Source organism: Zosterops lateralis (genome assembly GCF_965231275.1).
Source record: "Zosterops lateralis genome assembly, chromosome: 7".
NCBI lineage: Eukaryota > Metazoa > Chordata > Aves > Passeriformes > Zosteropidae > Zosterops > Zosterops lateralis.
This window is the reverse complement of record NC_139767.1, coordinates 22,972,848-22,991,061: the sequence shown is the minus strand read 5'-3', so window position 1 is coordinate 22,991,061 and position 18,214 is coordinate 22,972,848. Positions and strand designations below refer to the sequence as shown.

The window sequence follows — 18,214 nt, the reverse complement described above, 5'->3', positions numbered from 1 at the left end:
CTAACACTGGGGAAAACAAGACAACCTCTTACCTAATTCTGAGGTGCTAGAGAGGAGCAGAGCAGAGCTCCAAGTTCAGTGCATATCAGAGCAGAGGCAGCCCTGGCTCAGATGAAGCTGCCAATCCAAAAAACTCTATCTCTTACCGGGACAAGAAGTATCTGGGAAAATCCAAGGCGAAGTTGCTGAGAAATTCCTCAATAGCGTAGGACCTGGCCGACACATCAAGGTGTAAGAGCAAGGGTGTGGGAGGCTCTGGTTTGACCCGCACCTGGCTGGTGTCTTTGTCCAACAGCAGCCCCCTCTCAATGTGTCCAGATGGTTGACTAGGTGTAGGGTGGCTTTTAATAGGGGGTAATGTCTGTTGGAGAGAAAGAAATGGCAGACATATAGCTGGTCCTTTGGCCACAAGTAGGCTGGTGTAGGTTTGAGCACAGGCATGAGAATTGAAAGCCCAGCAACCAGAGTCACCAGATCCTGGGTGTCAGAATGATCTTAGCACCACAGTACTGATAACAGGCATGAGCAGCCATAGCAGAAATCAGGTCTGTTCCCTTCTCACTGCCCAGTGTGCCAGCCCCAAGTGTCAACAGAGCTTCAGGGTCTCCCTAAGGTACATGGGCCTGCTGTTCTCCAATCCATCACTGTGGAAACTCTTGCAAGCACACCAGGAATGCTGCAGAAGTGATGTACATGGATGGAATGTATGGGGAAACTGTCCTCCTCCAAATCTGAAGGGAATCCAGGAACTGACTCTAGCCACACTACATGGGCCAACTTGGAGTTGCATTGCCAGCAGCCAGGCTGGGGGAAGTTTCTTAGAGCAGTAGCCAGGATGCCTGGGCCAGAAGGGCACCACTGAGATCTGGAGAAGTCCTCAGGCATTGCGAGACTTTAATAATCTTTAGATATGGCTGTCCTGCCTCTGGGAATGAGGCTAGGGGCCTCCACTGCTCCTTACACAGACACACCAGGCTCCAATTTATCACTGGAGGATAAAACCCTAGAGAACTAAACAAAATTGTTTTTACCTTTTTGCAGCCATCCTTATGCTCATCCATGCCTTAACCTGCATCACTGATCACACCAAAAAGCACAGGGCAAACAGTCCAAGCTAGAGCTGCCCTCAGCTGATTCCTTCACACAGAAGAGTGCAGGGTATGCAAAAGGAACTCCATGGGATTTCAGGAGCACTGCTACAGCCTCACTGTGGTGGCATTCCTGAGATAACAAGCTGCATCTCCTTGTTGCCTCAATCCTTTCAGGCCCAGCCTCCCCTCAGCTCCCCTAAATATTTCCACATCTTGGGTTAGCTTTGAGCCCTATCATTCCCACAGCATGTCCTGCTGATGACTATAGGTGCTGCTGGCTCTTCCTTTGGGCCCAGGTAGTTCTGCAGAGCTGGGACCTTGTTTCACACCTTCCCACCACTGCTGGAAAAGCTGTCTTACAGCAGTGCATACAGTTGTGCACTTGAGTGGAAACTGATGAACTAGGCAAATTGAGCTGTAAAGATTTCTGTGTATTTAAACCAAGGCAGTTCCTGCCTGCAGCTTCTCCTGAGGAAGAGCACAGCTCTTCTTGAGGTAAGGACAAAGTCTGCACCACATTCTGCCAGGGGTCCTACTGCTTTCCACTGTGGCACACATTCCGTTGTGGCCCCAGAATAAAACCAGTACAGGTACCGATTGCCCTGTCTGTGTGCATATTTTCTGCTTATTTGAAACCTTTACCCCTTTCTCCAGTCATGGGAGCATGTTTGATGCCAATTTCGGTTCCCATTCACCTCAGCTGGAAAGTTACTGGCCAGAGAACACAGCCAGACAGTCTGATTCTTCTGGCTCCTCCAAACAATCTGTCTCCCAAAGCCTTGAAGCTGCAAATCCTGCTGTGCTCTCTGTCCAGACTCCCACACTGTGATATCCAGCATCTGCCTCTTTTCTAAAGCAGTCGGTTTGATTCTACCACGAGTGATACAGGCCTGACTTACCTTGTATTTCCTGAACACAGCTGAGGATTCAGGAAGATTTTCTGTTCCAGCAGAATCTGATAATCTCTGAAAAATAAAATGAAAAAAAAAATAGAAAAAAAAAGTAAGAAGAATTAACATGTGGGGAAGACATGGAGCAGAACAAGACATTAGGATTTTTTTTTAAACTTTGTGACAGCTGAAAGTCAATGATCTCATCCTCCGTTTTTCACTCAGACCACATTCTTACTGTTAGCTACACATTTCTTTCCAGTGTTTATTCATGGTTAAACATCCAACCACTGGTTTCCAGAGCCACTGGCTTTGTTTTTCCAAGGGCTTCTCATGCACTTCCAAATTTTGGATGGTCACTAGCAATTCAGAGTTTGCAAAGATGATTCTTGGCTAGAAAACAAGATCTAATTTTCCACTAACCACAGATCAGCTTTGAGGTCTTTAACAGATCAGAGCCTCATGTCCTCTTAACAACTTGCCTAGGTTTCCCTAAAGAATGTTTCTTGTCAACATTGGCTGCTGTTTCTTGGGGCAAGCTAAGCTGGTGCAAGGTTCTGAGAGCACTTACCACTGAAGCTGATGTTGGCTTCTTCTTACTCCCAAGATTCTTCTCTGTGATGGTGAATTCCATAGCCTGCCGTTCCTTCTCCTTTTCCCACTCATGCAGGTCCCTCTCATATTGAGCCAGGGAGTCCTGGATGTGCACCTATAAAACAAACCATAACTGAAGAGAGCAGGGCTAGAAAAGAGTTGCAAATAATAGTCTCTGGCTCAAGTCCAGGCCTGTTTCTCCCCTTCAGGAGGTCCAAGAAAGAAACCCACTTGTTTTTCATGTATTCCAATGACAGGAACAGGAAAAAACAGTGGTATTTTAAGACTCAGACAGAGAAGATATACTTTCTTGCCAAAGAAAACCTGGGAAGCGTCAAGGGGGACACTACTGTTGGTCTGTGCCCCCAATAATATTAAAGCAGTGAGACTTGTTTTTTACAGATATCAAGTCTTTGGCACCCACTGAAAGCCATTCCCACTCAAACCATCACTTCTAGCAGCTGGGTTCCCCTCACAAAGCTATACATTGCACAATTTTACCTCATCTTGTGAGCCACACAGACAGCAAGATGTTTAAAGCATCAGGAAGGATGAAGCTAAGTGTCTTCAGGAATGAGAAGTGTGTATCAAAGAAGGATTCCTTCAGCTGGAAGCAGCAGGCAGCTGACAGCTGGGGTCAGCCATCTGGGAACCACAATAACATGCCCAGATCATGGTAATACACAGGTACTTCTTGGGTCTCACCTCACACACCAGATTTATTCTGCAGAAGGAGGGATTCCCTGTAGGTTGCAGTGTGACGAAGCAGGGAATACTCTCTCCAGGCTGTGCAACTCCTGACTCTGGAGCAATCTCCAACACCTGGGTGTAGGGGCGGGGAGGGAGAATGACAAAATTTAAAAAAAAGAAAAAAGAAAAAAATCCAGAGGAGCTATTTCACTGTTGTGAGACTTTCCTGTGTGCTTTCTCTTTGCATGGAGCACACCTCTCCTTCTCAGAGGTATGTGGCATGAGAGAGATGCAGTTGATATATTTTAAGAACAAACATGGCCTTTGCTGGTGAACAGAGTCCTGAGGTTTATTGCATTTTGTAGTTCCAGCTTCATGTAATCTCACCAAAGTCTTCAGATTTCCCTTCTGAATTCCTGTTGTTCCTTGCCCTAATCCTTGCCCTCACTTTTTCTTTCATCATCTAGTAGAAAGCCAATTCCCTAGAACTGAGTGTCCTGTTGAAAATGGAGCTCTAAGGTCCTTTCATGGCACAATAGAGATGGGCAGGAAGGCTGTAGATCACAGAGGACTCACCTTTTCTCTATAGGAGCTTATCTGCCAGGTAAACACCACTGCCTTGGTCTTTGAGATATTGTTGAGAAAGACAAGTCGACCAGCTTTGGTGCAGTCTGGGATATTTCCAAAGCGAATCCTGTGGTGGGACAAGGTGACTGCCTGCAGGAAGCAAGGAGAAAACAGAAGGAACAGCAGGGAAGGAAGATGGGACATAGCCATTGGGGAAGGGGAGTCATACAATCATCTCTAAGTTGTCCAGCAATTCAAAACTAATATTAACCCGATATCTTTACTATAACAACTTGAGGGAGTGTAAGAATTCTCTCAATTTTGCACTGGTTACCGTGACCTCAAAAGGTCAGCTGTTTTGCAGTGGGATTGAATGAGCAATGAATAAGACATAACATCAGTGTTGGACAGGAGAGGATCTCAGGAGCACAGAGGACCAGTAACACCCTGAATTCTCTCTGCAGCACTTGCAGTCCAGGCCTTCTCCTACTTCAGCTGACAAACATGAAGTGTGTGCTTGTGCAAAATCCCTATCAACGTGACTGCGAGTTTTGGGAAATTGATCCCTAATACATATTGCTACTAGTATGCTACTAGTATATCCCATTCTGCAGGCACAATGCAATCTCTAATTAAGTATCATTAGAGATAGAAGCTTGATTTCAGACAACAGAGCCTTGCAGAATGCCAGATTCATTGTCAGACTGAGGCAGTTTTCAACCATCTTCTCTTTGCTGTTCTCAGGAATATAATGGCCCAGCTGGAAGTGAAAGAGCTTGTGGCTGTGGCTGGCTCCAAGGAAGGCATGCTAATGTCACACAGGTTGAATCCTTTACCTGACAGGAGAAAGCCTCTGCTGCTGCTGTGTAATGCTCATTCACTGTGCTTGAATCTGTGGGTGAGTTTAACAACAGATTGTCCAGGCTGGCAGGTCAGCTCTAGCCAGGCCAGACAAGCTCCTGCTGAGCCAGCAGCAGGTCAAACAAGTGCATTCCTCTGCATGTGCCTGAATAGGTGACCATCCTGCAGTCAGCATTCAGGTTATGAGTCACCTGAGTTTGGCTGGAAAATGGTGGCAGCCAAGCCCTGACAGAGTATGGCAGGAGTATAATGGTCTTTTTGAGAATGATTTAGCAAAGAAAAAGGCGCAGCTGCACGGAAGAAAGGCAGCTGCAATGGGAGATAACTTCTAAGAAAAAAATCAGTACAAGAACAAATCCAAACCCGTTTTTCTTCTAATGGCTATGGAAGTGACAAGCTGGAAGGAAGACACCTTTCAGCTTCCATGAGTTAAGCTCTGGATCACCTCCTGGAAAGGAAATATCTTGTTCTATCTCGTGGCAAACCAACTCTCCTGTAACAGAGACTACTGCAAGATGGGGTCACTTGTATATTTCAGTCTCTCTCACACATCTCTGGACTGATCATATTGCTCATATCCCACACTTTGACTTACCTGCCCAGGAACAGTTAGCTTGGCAGAACTTGGAATGGCTGCAGAAGAAATTAATTGGCTGGATGTGGCAGCTTCTCCTACAATATTTGGATTGTAGCCTGCTCCCTGGAAGGTAATCTGGGTCGACTCACCATCCAGGATCTGGATGAGAACATCAACCTGCCTCAGACAAGATAAAGTTATAAGTCCAGAGTCATATTTGGGAGAGATGTGCAATAAGCTAGCATACTTGCAAATGGACTGGTCTAAATACACCCCATGCACAGATAAAGACAAATCCAGTCTCTTTTGCTCTTTCAGACCTTGGCCTTTCTTGTTGGCCCAGGAAATCAGGTTAAGTATTCAATTAACCAGTTACAGTATGAGATGGACGGAGATTCCATCTTAGAGCAAAGGTTGGAGTTTTAAAATTAAATTTATTTATTTATTCAGGCATTCACCACAGACTGAAGCAACAAGTAGTGCTACAGCTGTGGCCTTGTCTGCCTGCTGCAGGCCAGGACAGAGGTCTTTGGGAAGGCTGTTTTCAGAGATTTGCAGCAGCATACATAGCAATGATAGAAGACACTGAGTTCAGTCTCTTTGGTGGGAATTTTTGGAGGCCAACAACGAACCACAAATCTGGACAGATACTATTGATATTCCCAATTACTGTTTAATCTTAAAAATATATATACTGGGATGATTCTGGTTGTGGAAGATATCTTTTCTTGGGAAGAAAAACCTTATGAGAAAAATTTATCTGCTCCATTTTCAGACCAGACCAGCTACTCATTTGCTCTCAAGACTCTTTGCTTCCTGGATGCATAGAGCTCAATTCAGCTGTAGCATTACATGGACCAACCATAAATCAGAAACCTAAAGATTTTTAGGTCATCAACAGAATCTGTTTCTTTCAGTCATGAGGAGGCTCTTACCATGTATGTTTTAGCCTCCAGTGGTGAGAAGATCCATTCAATGTGGCCTGTTTCACCAGGGGGTATTTCCCCTTTAGGAGTTAGACAGACAAACACAGGATGCTTAAAATTCTTCTCCCGTGTCTTCACAATGTTGTCCAGCTGAACCTCAAATGTCACAGGCATGGAGCCACCATTGTAGAGTTTATAAATCTGAAGGGAGTCAGAAAGAGCAGTGCTTATTATACCAGGTACAAGTCAAACCAGTTAACACTTCCCCAGAGGACACTAATAAGCACTAATATTTAATTAATCAGCTTATCTCCTAAGAATGAGGAGACCTCATAGTGTCAGGATTTAACACTGAGGCTCTGATAGGCAGCTGTGCTGAAGGTTTATCACCACAAATATACATTGATAACCAAAGTGCCTCTCCAAATGGTGTCCTGCCAATTCACACTAGGGGAAAATTAAGACAGATTAGCTAAAGGGATCACTGTAAAGCGGATTACTTAAAATGCAAAAACACTTGTATTAAAGTGCTCTTAATTCAATTCAGACTTGTTCATTTCCCAAGTAAATTAGGCAGAACAGAATCAAAGCTGCCTTTTTGCTTAATAGGTATTTAAGGAAGTAAAATTAATTAACTAAAAAACTAATTAGGATTTATTTCCAGAGTACTTGGAGCAGCTAGGAAAGTTTTCACTCAGATCCAATGCAAGAGAATAAGTGAACAGTCCAACATGCCTCATAAACATTCTGATTAGAGTGAACACCAAATCTTGTCAAACTGGAAATGGTGAGAAGTACTTTCCCTGCTATCATCCCAGCAGCTATTTCTAAACTCTGCCTAGAACTATCCTCAAAGTTCTCCTGTGATGCTTTCCTATGGAGGCCAATCCATTTTCTGAGAATTACCTCAGACAATGCCTGTCCTTGGGATGCAGTAGTACTAGCTCCTTCCCTTCACTTGCTGCTGTGTTTGGCTCCAAGATGCTCACCTGTGTGGGAGGGTGGGAGCCTCCAATAGCAGTGGGTGCGAAGAAGTGCTTAGTGGATGCAAAGTGAACGTACCGCTGGTCATGTTCCACTGTCACACTGATGAAGGTCAGCTACAATGGAAAGAAATGCAGTCACTTTCTCACAGGGCTTTGGTCCCATCACTAACAACTGCACAAGGACTCTGAAGTACTTTGCAAGCTGAAGGCCACACAGTTACAAACTTAAATTGGTAATACCAGTATAGCATGTTCTAAGAAAAAAATCAAGGAGATGGAGAACCTACTCCAGATTTTCTCTGAAAAGTTCTCTTCTTGTATTAGAAAGACTGTACTTTTCTCTCTACTACGCCAGGCATCAGCATCAGTGCTTCTCTGGGCACTGTAGTGTGTGGCGGAACTTCTCCATGAATGCAAGTTTCTGGACTGTACATAGGAGAGTGTGCAGCTGTAACAGCCAAATACTTTGGAAAGACAGGATTCAGGTAAGTAATGGCCTCCTCTTGGAATGGACCATCTGGATGTCCTCTGGAGTGCTCCAAGAATGTGTCTAGCAGTCCAAAAGCTAGAACCAAGACCAAAAGCAAGAAGATCCCAGCTGAACTTTAAGTGATCCAATGGTGATTAACAGTATCCTGTTGGCAAAGCAGCTGCCAGGCACTCCAAGAAAGTGGAGAGATTTATAGAGATATTTCATAGAAAGGGTTTTGCATTCACACAGGCTCCTGCATTTTGAGAAAGCCACAATCAGGCTGAAGATGCACTGACTGTTTTCTGCAGGACCACCCCAAAGTACCCGAGATGTCTGCTTTGGAGTAGAGATTGCAAAGCAGTCACCTAGTAAGGTCTCTGCATGGGCCAACAGGAGCCGAGTTGCTGCAATTCACAGTTGAGCCTGAAGCATGGCTATTTTTCAAATATGTGTGTAAAAGACAGAGACAATATTTGCAAACATAGACACCTGCAGCAGATACTGTATCAGCTGCTTTAAAAAGACCAGAGAATGACAACTCCTTTAAAAAAAACCCATTCCAGTTCAGATCTATTAGCAAAATGAGGTGGGAGAAAGAACTAGAAATACAACATTAGCAAGATCCCACATGTGATCTTTTCAAAGCACTACATGAGTATTCAGCCTCCTGAGAACCACAGCTTGCCAGATGAAGTGAAAGTGGGAGAAAGACAAAAGCTTTGCTTTCAAACTTCAAGGGAAAAAGGGATAGAAACCTCCCTGAACTTTGGGAGTGACACATCCATTTATACAGCTTCAGTCGAAAAGCCACCTTGCATTCTGACAGATCAGAACTGGTCAGGAAAAACTGTCATCAGTTTCCATTTGACACAGGATATGACATTTAGAGGACTATCAGTTAAAGAGAGACAAATGGAGAAAAGTGAAGACCTGGTGCAATCAATTCTCCTTCTAGAGTGCATAGAATTCATCCTGCAGTGAAGACTTAGGAGCATAAGAGGGGTGCCAGGGGATGCCAGATTCCCCAGGGAGGAGAGCTGCCTGGAGAACACATGTTGCAGCTGATAACATCTCACAATACCTAACTAGCAGCTATGAAGTGCAAACACTTGCAGTTTATAAGACCTGTGTGCTCAGGGATTCTCCTTGGGATCCAGCCCTTGTCTCCAGGGAGTTCTGTGAACCAGCCCACCTCAGCCTGCAACACATGCAGCTGGCTGGGCTTTTCCTACTAAAACTAATGGGGACTGCAAGTTCTGCCTGGCCAAATGATTTCAGAACTCTGAGATCAAGCAGTCTTACAGGTGAAGAGGCAAAGGACAATCTGTTAAAGCATGAGGGAGTGGGAGGCCTTGTTTCCCTGCTGCACAAGGGACTGGGTAACACACAAGTCCTACAGACGTCTCCTCCTACAGCCAGAAGAAATTGCCAATGGGAAATCAGTTTGGGCCCTTCAGAATACCTATAAATCATCAGAGGACTAAAAATTGGCCACTGAATGGGGAAGGAATAACAGAGAAGCTTCTCCTGAAAATCAAGTTGGGGAAACAGAGGAGCAGAAGGTCAAAATCTATCCATGTAGGTAAAGTAATCACAGAAGTGAATTTAAACCCAAAGGAAAAACAGGCATTGGCTTGCAGGTGGCTAACCACATGGCTCTGAAGCCAAATTATTTGGGATTTGACAGAGTAACCAAGCAATACCCCAGCCCAATGGTCTCTTCCTCTGTCTATTGTTGCTTTCTGAAATTTCCAAAGCGTAACTTTTGGTGTGACGTTACATCATTTGCTTGCCTTAGGGCTAGCATATGTTCTGCACATTTCACCAAAATCACAATTTGCTTGGCCCTGGAATGTGAGCACACTTAGGGCAGTTTCTGCCACAGGAGCTGGAAACTCTGTGCACTTTGTGCCATGACTGCAAGGAAAGTAGGGACAATGCATTCAGTTCCCCAGCTGCCCTCTTTGCAGAAGAAGCATCTCTCATTCCTACTTTCCAATATCAGCAGTTCAGTAGTGGCACTGCATCTCTGCAGGTTCCAACCACCTGCACTGCTCCATGTCTCTGGACTGGCTTCTACAGCTCCTATTGCTGGAGCTCAAAGGCACCAATGGATCTTTTCATCTCAAGGGTATCCTATGCTTTTCTAGCCCCTTCTGCAGTGACAGCATAAGGGAGGGTGGTGGCCTCTGGTAGCCAGCAAAGCCACTGGCTATATGTCAAGAGAAGATGTACGCCCTATAGGCCTCTGGTGCTCCAAAGCCTCTTCCCTCACTGGCCAACTGGTGAAAGGCTCACAGTCAACCTCAGAACTGTGCCAGGCAGGCAGAATACAGGGAGCCTGTCCAAGGGCTTTGAGGGAAGGCACAGTTAAGCCACTGTTTGAACAGCTTGGTCAAAGGGTTGGATTTTCAGCTGACAACAGTCCTGAAAGAAAAGAAAAATAAAAGAGATGTGTGAACACAATGGTCTCATAGGAAACTTCAGAGACAGGAAGGCTGAGCCGGGCATGAGTGGTGCCTGGCAGAGCACAAGGTGACTTTGACTCTAACTGACAGTTTGAGAGGGGGGGAAGAGAGAGAAATTAGTTCCAAGCCTGAGGAGATGCTCAGGGAAAACACACCACAGATCAGCTCTGGGATGCTTTAGAAAGCAGCAAAGCAGGAAGAATGAGTAAGAATCTCCTCTGTCATTGGTAGGAAAAATAAGTGGGTGGGCAAAGGCTGCAGCCAACCAGGAAACCAGGGAGTATCTTCTGGGCTTGGGGAAGGAGCTGACCCTGTAACCCCCAGAACCGGAAGACGTTCTGTCACCCTGTGCATTCCCAAACTACCATCACAGCAGGTGGTATATTTGGAGAAAAGCACATTCCGGGGGGTTTGAAGAGTATGGAGGATAGATGAGATGGAGAGATTCAGGAAAGCTGCATAGGAGAGAAGCAGGATAGGCTGCAGATCTGAACTCCAGGAACTGCATAGAACAACTCACAGTGAAGCAGATGAAATGAGGGGAAGCATGCACAGGAATCCTAATTGTGAGTTACACCAGAGTGTGGAAAACATGCAGGGACTGTAAAATCTGGGAAGGCTGTTTTGGACTTGGAGCTGTCTTGAATGAAGAAGCAATTCTGCACTAACACTATTAATAAAATCCAAAGGTTAATAATAAATAAATAATAGTCCTCTTGCTGAAGAACCCAGCAGATGCAACATCCAAGGGCCATTCTGCCAATGCACTGCCCACATCACTCTGTGCTGGAACCACAAGTTTGTCAGAATATTGTTTTTATGTCTCTGCTTGGCCCTCTGTTACTGCCTGGCTAGTGCAAGTTCCAGGGGAAGGCCACAGCCCCCTTGTACACTGTGCAGCTTCTGGGGAAAACACCTCTTAGTTCCTACCTGCTGTTGTTCTGCAAATGGAAGGAAGGGACACCTGCTATCTTACCAGAATCTCATGGCCATGGGAAATCTTCAGCAGGACAGGGAGGCGATCAGTGCCAATGAAATCATGTCTAGCAGTGAAAGAGGAGAGAGAGGAAAACAGTAGAAATCAACCTTGTGCCCAGGATGATAGAGTCAGAGTCACACAGAACATTAGAGACAATTCACTTCCCAGCTAAAGAGTCACTGTTGCGTAAGGGCCCCGGGGAAGTGGGGGGGAACCCAGTTGTGTTTGGGTGGGAATGAGTGATTCAATGTTGATTTTAGTCATACACCTATTTAGGGACACAAGTTTATAGGCCAACAAAATGCCAGTACTTCTCAGACATGGTCTGCTTTGAAAGGGGAAGTGTTCAGCTTTCTTCATACCTTCTACAAGCATGCAAGGGCTAGTAGCTCTAGCTGGTGACACAAATAAGAATATTGCTACATAATCAAAAGCACAGGAAGTGCAAAATCTTGTTCATCTCCTCAACTCTCAGGTCAAGGCAGACCAGTGTGCCCAGCATGTCACACTAAATGCTTTTTCTCTGCAGTGTTAAGGGACATTAAAACATTCTCCTGAGGAAGACAAGTTCTGTGGGGTCCAAAAACTGGATATGCGTAGGAACTTTTTACTTGCCCAGCCTCTGCTGAGGAACATGTGATAAGGAATGAAAATCTGGCATGGAAACTCAGGGGACTGATGGCATGTGTTGTTCTGGCACACAGCATGAACCTCTGAAGAACAGGCACTTACCTGTGTGAGAGTTGGACAGATTTCTCCTGCTTTGGGAGAAGTGTTCCTGACTTTGGGGAAACTTTGAAGAGCTGGTTATCCTGAATTCTCATCTGGTGCAGCTCCTGGGGCGTAAAGTCAGCATCTTCTGCCCAGGGCTCCAGATCCATCTTCTGATCAGAAGGAAACAAGAAGGCCCTAGGGAACCAATCAGCTGGTCATCAACAAAGATATGCAACTTCCCCAGGACTACGGTCAGCATATTCAATCCAAATGGGCTTAGCCCAGCTGGTGGCCCCATCACATTTCATCAGGTTTGATCTGTAGCTCCCTGATTGCTTCTCCACCCAGACTCACCAAGAGATCTCAGCTGCAGCTGTACCTACAAAATCCACCCTTTTAATATGCAAATTTCTCACAGCCCTTTGAGCCCTTCCAGACCCCAAAAAAGAAGGCTGAGCTCTAGTGAGCACTGCTTACCAGTCCACAGGTACCACACCCTTGTTCTCCAGCAGAAGTGTCACAATGGTAGGCTCTGAGCCTACCGGGGCAGACCCAAAGTCAAAATCCAGCAGGAGAGGAGTATACACTGGAGGGATCCAGCATGTACTGGTCACAGGAGAGAAAGAAGATATTAAAGTGAAACAGGAAGAAAAGTCATTAGGGTATGACAGGGGAAGGTCATTCTACACTGGCTGTCTTTCTTATAATTCTTGTCTTATGTTCTTGGCCCTTTTGAGAGAAAGGATACTGGGCATAAGGCAGACCTTCTGATTTTCTTTTAAAAATCTTTTTTGTGTGTCTAATGAGAGTGAGTGACATAATAGAGTCCTGCTTAGCTTGGAGTCTCTCTTTAGGTCCCAGTATAAGAAAGTCACTGACATACTAGAACAGGCCCTATGGAGGGCCACTAAAATGGCTGAGAGCTGGAGCACGTTGACCAGGCTGGAAGGGGCTCTGAGCAACTTGGTCTAGTGGAAGGCACCCCTGCCCATGGCAGAAGGATTGGAACTGTTTATGATGTTGTTTAAGATGATGATGTTTAAGTTCTCTTTCAATGCAAATCACTTTATGATTACAAAAATTGACAAAGAGACGTGGATTTGTTCAGCCTTATGAAGCAAGGGCTCAGGGATGGCAATTGCACAAGTTGCAATACAAGATATTTTAATGAGATACTAAGAAAAAGGTTTTTACCATGGAAATGGTTAAACAGGAGCTCAGACAAGCTATGGTTTCTCCATCCTCAGAGATATTCAGCACGGAACTGAATAAGGCCCTGGGCAACCCGATCTATATGTCCCTGCTTTGAGCAAGGGGCTACACCAGAAACTTTTGGAGGTCTATTGCAATTAAATTATTCCCTGTTTCTATGGCTCCTTTCAAGGGAGTTTAAGCAGAAAAGTGGAGGTGAGCAACTGCCTGCAGCAGTTAGGATGGAATAACAGTGTACCACACAGCAGGGAACTACAACATATGCCAATAAGCCACAGCATCTCTGTCTGGCTCATGCAAGGGACCCAAAGATCCTCTGAGCCATTTCCTCATCTCACCTGTGCCGCGTGGGAACTCTGTAGGTGAGCTCACCAGGAGTTGGGTCTCGCTCCAAGAATTCATTCAGTATGTCCAAGGAGAAGAGCTTCCAGATGTGCAGCTTGCTGATACTGCTGGCGATCCCTGTTGTACAAGCATCTGTGATACGCAGAGTCGGGTAGACGCCTCTTGCTACAACACAGCAGAGGGGCTGCTGCTTCATTTTTGTCCTTGCAAGATCTGCAGCTTGGGAGAGAAGGAAACACCAAAAAGTAGTCATGCACAATTAAGGGGCTGCTGCCTGGGACATTTTGACTGCAGCGAAAGGAAAAGAGGCCCTACCAAAAACAAACAAAGAAAGAATAGGCCTTGTACATAGTCTTTTCTTTGGCAGCTTCTCAAAACCCCTAAACCACTGACCTCTAGTTGTACCTTGACTTCTGTATTTAGACATCACCAAAAGACTATGAATGGATCCTTTTCAACAGTGTATTTACACAATTTCATTTTGCACTATGTGAAAAAAACCATCTTATATTTAAGCCTACAGCCTAATCGTTTTATGAAGCGCCCCTTGTTTTCACACTGAGAAATCATAAACAGTTGTTTATCTCTTGTCTCCTCACTATCATTCATATGGCATTACATTTTTCACCTTCCAAGCTGAAAACCCCTTGTCTTGCTAGCCTCTTCTTTTACAAACACTGCCCCCCACCTCTGAACATTTCAAAACATCCATCTCACCTCTGTGTGTGCAAATAGCATATTTGATTGACCAGGTGTAATGCAGCTGACGGGCTAGCTTTACTTTTATTTGGAGAAAAGCTTTTGATCTTGCAGGAATTGTTCCTTTAGAGTGTTCCAGCTCTAGAGCTGTAGGATACAAGAAGTGGTATGAGCTCTTGGCACTACTGTCTCCTACACCACACATGTTGTGGCACACAGATCACTAAATCTACCTGCACTCTAGCCCCTGCCACCCATTGCCTAGTTGTTGGGATTAGCTTCAGGTGTTGAATTTGAGGCTCTCAGACTACAGCTGTAGACAGCTCATTGGGAGCAGCCAGATTGCCTCTGGCCAGCAAAGAACAGGGAACTTCCCAAACAGAGGTAGGTCCTCTAGAAAGGCAGCTAAGAGCTGAGCTCCAACATTTCTTCTGGTAAGGTCCTTTATTTAACTTCCTTCTCTGCTGGGAAATTGTATCTTATTTCAAGGTCCAGATTGGTCTAACTTCAATTGTCAGACTCTGGGTTATGATTTTTCCAGCAAGAGAGAAAAGTAACTTCCTATGCAAAGGAGCAGACTTAACTTGAAGTATGAGAGAATCAGTGCAAGCCAGCCAGCAAGCAGTCAAACCTCCAAGTTAATTCTAGATTGATTTTGGAGAAAAGAGGGGAAAACTAAGGTCCCATCCCATGCTAATTCCTTTACAGTACCCAGCGGATCTCTTTGGACTTCCTCAGGGTTATGGGACCCTGTGATGAGTTGTTCCACACTGAGGATGTAATTCAGAGTACAGATCCCATCATTTAGCAGTACAATGTTGCAGCTTTTTTGATCACCAACTAGAACATTTCCAAGGTCCAGACGCTCCTTTTGTGCCTGGAATACAAAGCCACCATGCTGAGGTCACTTTAACATGTCAAGCATTGTGGTCGAGTGTAGCCACCACTTATCTCACCACATGCTGATCCCTTGGCACATGCAATGCAGTGCAGTGCAAAGGACTGCCTGCTTTGTGTAGAACCTGGCATGCCCTGGGAGATAGAATTGTTAAGGTTAGAAAAGATCTCAAAGATCATTGAGTTCAACCATTGACCTCACACTGCCAAGTCCCATTAAACCATGACCCTGACTACCATATCTACATATCTTTTAAATACTTCCAGGAATGATGACTAAACCACTTCATGGGGCAGCCCATTCCAATGAGTGACAACCCCTTTCCTAAAGAAATTTTTCCAAGTATCCAATCTAAACCTTCCCTGGTGCAATTTTAAGTCATTTACTCTTGCCTTATTGCTTATTACTCAGAAGAGACCAACACTCACTTTGGACAAATTCCTTTCAGGTACTTGGAGCATGATAAAATGTGGAACAGGTCTGCAAGGGAGATCTCTAAATGCTTTCTCCTCTGTTTTTTAGGCTGCTTGCTGGGTAGGGTGTAGCATATTCAGGGCTATGACACCACTAGCTGGCCAGCTCCATCTGAGCCAAGGCTGAGTTTAATTTGCTGGCCCTTTTGTGACTGCTTAAACAGCCCCCCTCTCTTTTGGCTAATTTTGCACTCACATAGAATTTATAATGATTAAGTACCTTGAAGACATTATCATCCATCAATCAAAATGATTGACATGAGGCAATGACTTACAAAGTATTAGTTTTCTTACCTCTGTTTCATTAAGACACCTGACTTAAAATGAAAACATCTGCACAGACCTGCAGATAACAGGAGGAAAGCCAGGTGGAGGTGTACTGGCTATACCACTTCAAAAGGTCCACGACACTTAGAAATCAGAGTAATGGCAAAACAAATGGAGAAGGAGAGCAGACAGAAAGAGAGAACCATGATTCCCAAGGAGCCAAATGGCTTGCTTGGTTTGGTCTGAAACAGAGCAAAAGGATTTGCTAAGGTCAGATTTGAATCAGGCCATTTACAACATGTTGCCATTAGGCCACTAGAATGAGTACTGTCATTTACACTGAAAACAGTGTCTGGGAATTTTTCTGTGAATCCTTATTGGCTGCCTCCAGTACAGTTTGTGCAAAAACGGAAAGTCCAAGACCCCCATCCCACCCTAGTCCCCCCTACTACTACTCAGTGGGCCCCTGTTCCTTACCCTGAGGGTGCCCAGGGCCCCTTCTCCAATGACCCGTAAGACATAACGGACATCTTTGGGAGACACGGGATCTGAGCTTTTCCACCTCACATACACCACAGCTCGCATCAGATACTTGATTTCCTTGTCAGGAGTAAAAGTCCATGCCTGAGCCTGCAATCACAAGAGGGAAGAATGCTCACAGGAACTCCAGTCCAGAGATAAACTCAAACCCTCAACGATTACATTTAATGCACAGTCCCTTCCTCCATTATAGCTAACCTAGTTCTCTACAGACACATCACCTCCATCTGTGTCAAAGATTCACTCTGGGAATGAACAACCAGATTTTCAAAGACAGGCTGAGGTTGTATTGTAGAGAGCAAACTACAACTTTGGTAGAACTTGAACTTACCATGGCTTCATAAGGCTGGAGAATCCCTGCAGTGGGGCTGACAGACAGGATCTTACTGTCAGACTGATGGATCTTCCATGTGAAAACCATGGGTAGCCTTGTGCAGTTTTTAATGGTGTACATTCGTGTAGAGGAGGTCCCTATCTGGAGAGGCTTGAAGAAGAGATTTCCATCACCTTCTAAGAGCAAAAGAAGGGACTGCCCACAACTCTGGAGAACAATCTCCTGTGGAATTAAGAGAAAAAGTAATAGACATTAGCTAGAAGTCTCAGCTACCTCTGGAGGAACCTTGCAAAGATGTTGCTCTTTCCAAAAGAGAAGCAAGAACAAACTGGATATTAATAAGGAGGGAAAGCACTTTAGGCAGTCAGGCCCTTAGCATTATTCAGTATATTCCAAGAGATGGAAATGCAAGGAGCAAGGAGTACAGGATGTTTGGCACCACAGAGGCCCTCTTTCTGCAATGTTGACTTCATATTAAATGTTGAAAATATTCTTTCATTCCTATGTCCAAAGAGAAAAATCCAAACTAACCATTAGAAGACATAATAGGCATCACAGTGCAAGTCACTGTGAAAAGAGAAGACTACAAGGGAACAAAACTTTGCTCGCCATCTTCCACTTCCCTCTCCTTACCTTGGTGTATGCAGGATAAGAGTTCAGCTCCAGAGGTAAGACATGCTTCTGCAAGACTGTGTTAACTGGGTGAGTGGAGAGAAAGAAAATCTGATGGCCTTCTGGAATGATGTATCCTGAGCTGGGCTTGACCAAAACAGAGGGACAGGCAGTTTGGTTCACAGTGAAGGTTATCAAAGACGTGCTCATGTTGGATAACAGCATGCTGCAGTAGGTATCAGTGTCAGAAACCACAGGAGGAAAAGTCTGGTGGAGACAAGCAAGAAGGGTTGTTTTCACTGGTTTAAAAACCAGCTTAAAGAAAAAGTTTTCATTATATTCAATTCTAGGTTCCAGTAAGCACTATCCTGAGTCTGTGGAGAACTTTCTAACTGCTTCTTTTCAAGGAAAGTAATTAAACCACCCATGGGTACACAAATGATGGACTTTTCCCTTTCCACAGTGGCCCTCATGGGCTCATGAGACTGGTGAAGCTATTTTCGACTATGCCATGCTTTCTCCCCTCCAGTAAGAAAGCTGCTTGCTGGTGCCTGCAGTTTCTGCACGGATAGCAACATCTTGGATGAAGAATTCCAGCAGGCTAGAATTTGCTCCACTTCATGCATATCAAATAAAGGCTGCATGGCCTAGATTAGCTGAGAAGGTTTTATAAGATGTTCTTAAGACTATTCTTACTTCTTAGGATCAGATTTTACTTTACCTCAGGAAAAATACCTACTTTACCTAAGGAAAAATACCTTACTGTGCTACAGGAACAGCAGGAAGAGAGAGAACCCTCCCCTCTATCTTACAACCACTTCTCTTTTGTGAGGATTCTGTTTTCCCAAGTGCCTGCAGAGTTTTTGATGCTCCTGGGAGGGGACTGAGCACCCTTGTTAGTTCCTATATCCACCTAAATTGAAAGGAAAGTGATCTCAACAGCTTTTCTCTCAGAGCAAATGAGATGGTCAGTACAGCTGACATGGTGGAGGCTGGGAAGCTAATGCAGGAGAAACAGC

General features: G+C 44.8%; 1 protein-coding gene across 1 annotated transcript in view; it reads right to left on the bottom strand.

Moving 5' to 3' along the window:
* CFAP65 (cilia and flagella associated protein 65) overlaps positions 1–18,214 on the bottom strand; it is a 31,180-nt gene that overhangs the window by 2,818 nt on the left and 10,148 nt on the right. The window contains exons 12-28 of the mRNA XM_083865366.1: positions 17,217–17,462; positions 16,581–16,805; positions 16,187–16,339; positions 14,783–14,948; positions 14,090–14,218; positions 13,366–13,591; positions 12,293–12,421; positions 11,834–12,010; positions 11,099–11,165; positions 7,186–7,296; positions 6,206–6,397; positions 5,289–5,447; positions 3,842–3,982; positions 3,281–3,397; positions 2,553–2,690; positions 1,991–2,056; positions 147–361 (exon numbers count right to left, since the gene is read on the bottom strand). Coding sequence (XP_083721492.1) covers positions 147–361; positions 1,991–2,056; positions 2,553–2,690; positions 3,281–3,397; positions 3,842–3,982; positions 5,289–5,447; positions 6,206–6,397; positions 7,186–7,296; positions 11,099–11,165; positions 11,834–12,010; positions 12,293–12,421; positions 13,366–13,591; positions 14,090–14,218; positions 14,783–14,948; positions 16,187–16,339; positions 16,581–16,805; positions 17,217–17,462 — 2,657 coding nt within the window. The remainder of the gene's footprint in view (positions 1–146; positions 362–1,990; positions 2,057–2,552; positions 2,691–3,280; positions 3,398–3,841; positions 3,983–5,288; positions 5,448–6,205; positions 6,398–7,185; positions 7,297–11,098; positions 11,166–11,833; positions 12,011–12,292; positions 12,422–13,365; positions 13,592–14,089; positions 14,219–14,782; positions 14,949–16,186; positions 16,340–16,580; positions 16,806–17,216; positions 17,463–18,214) is intronic.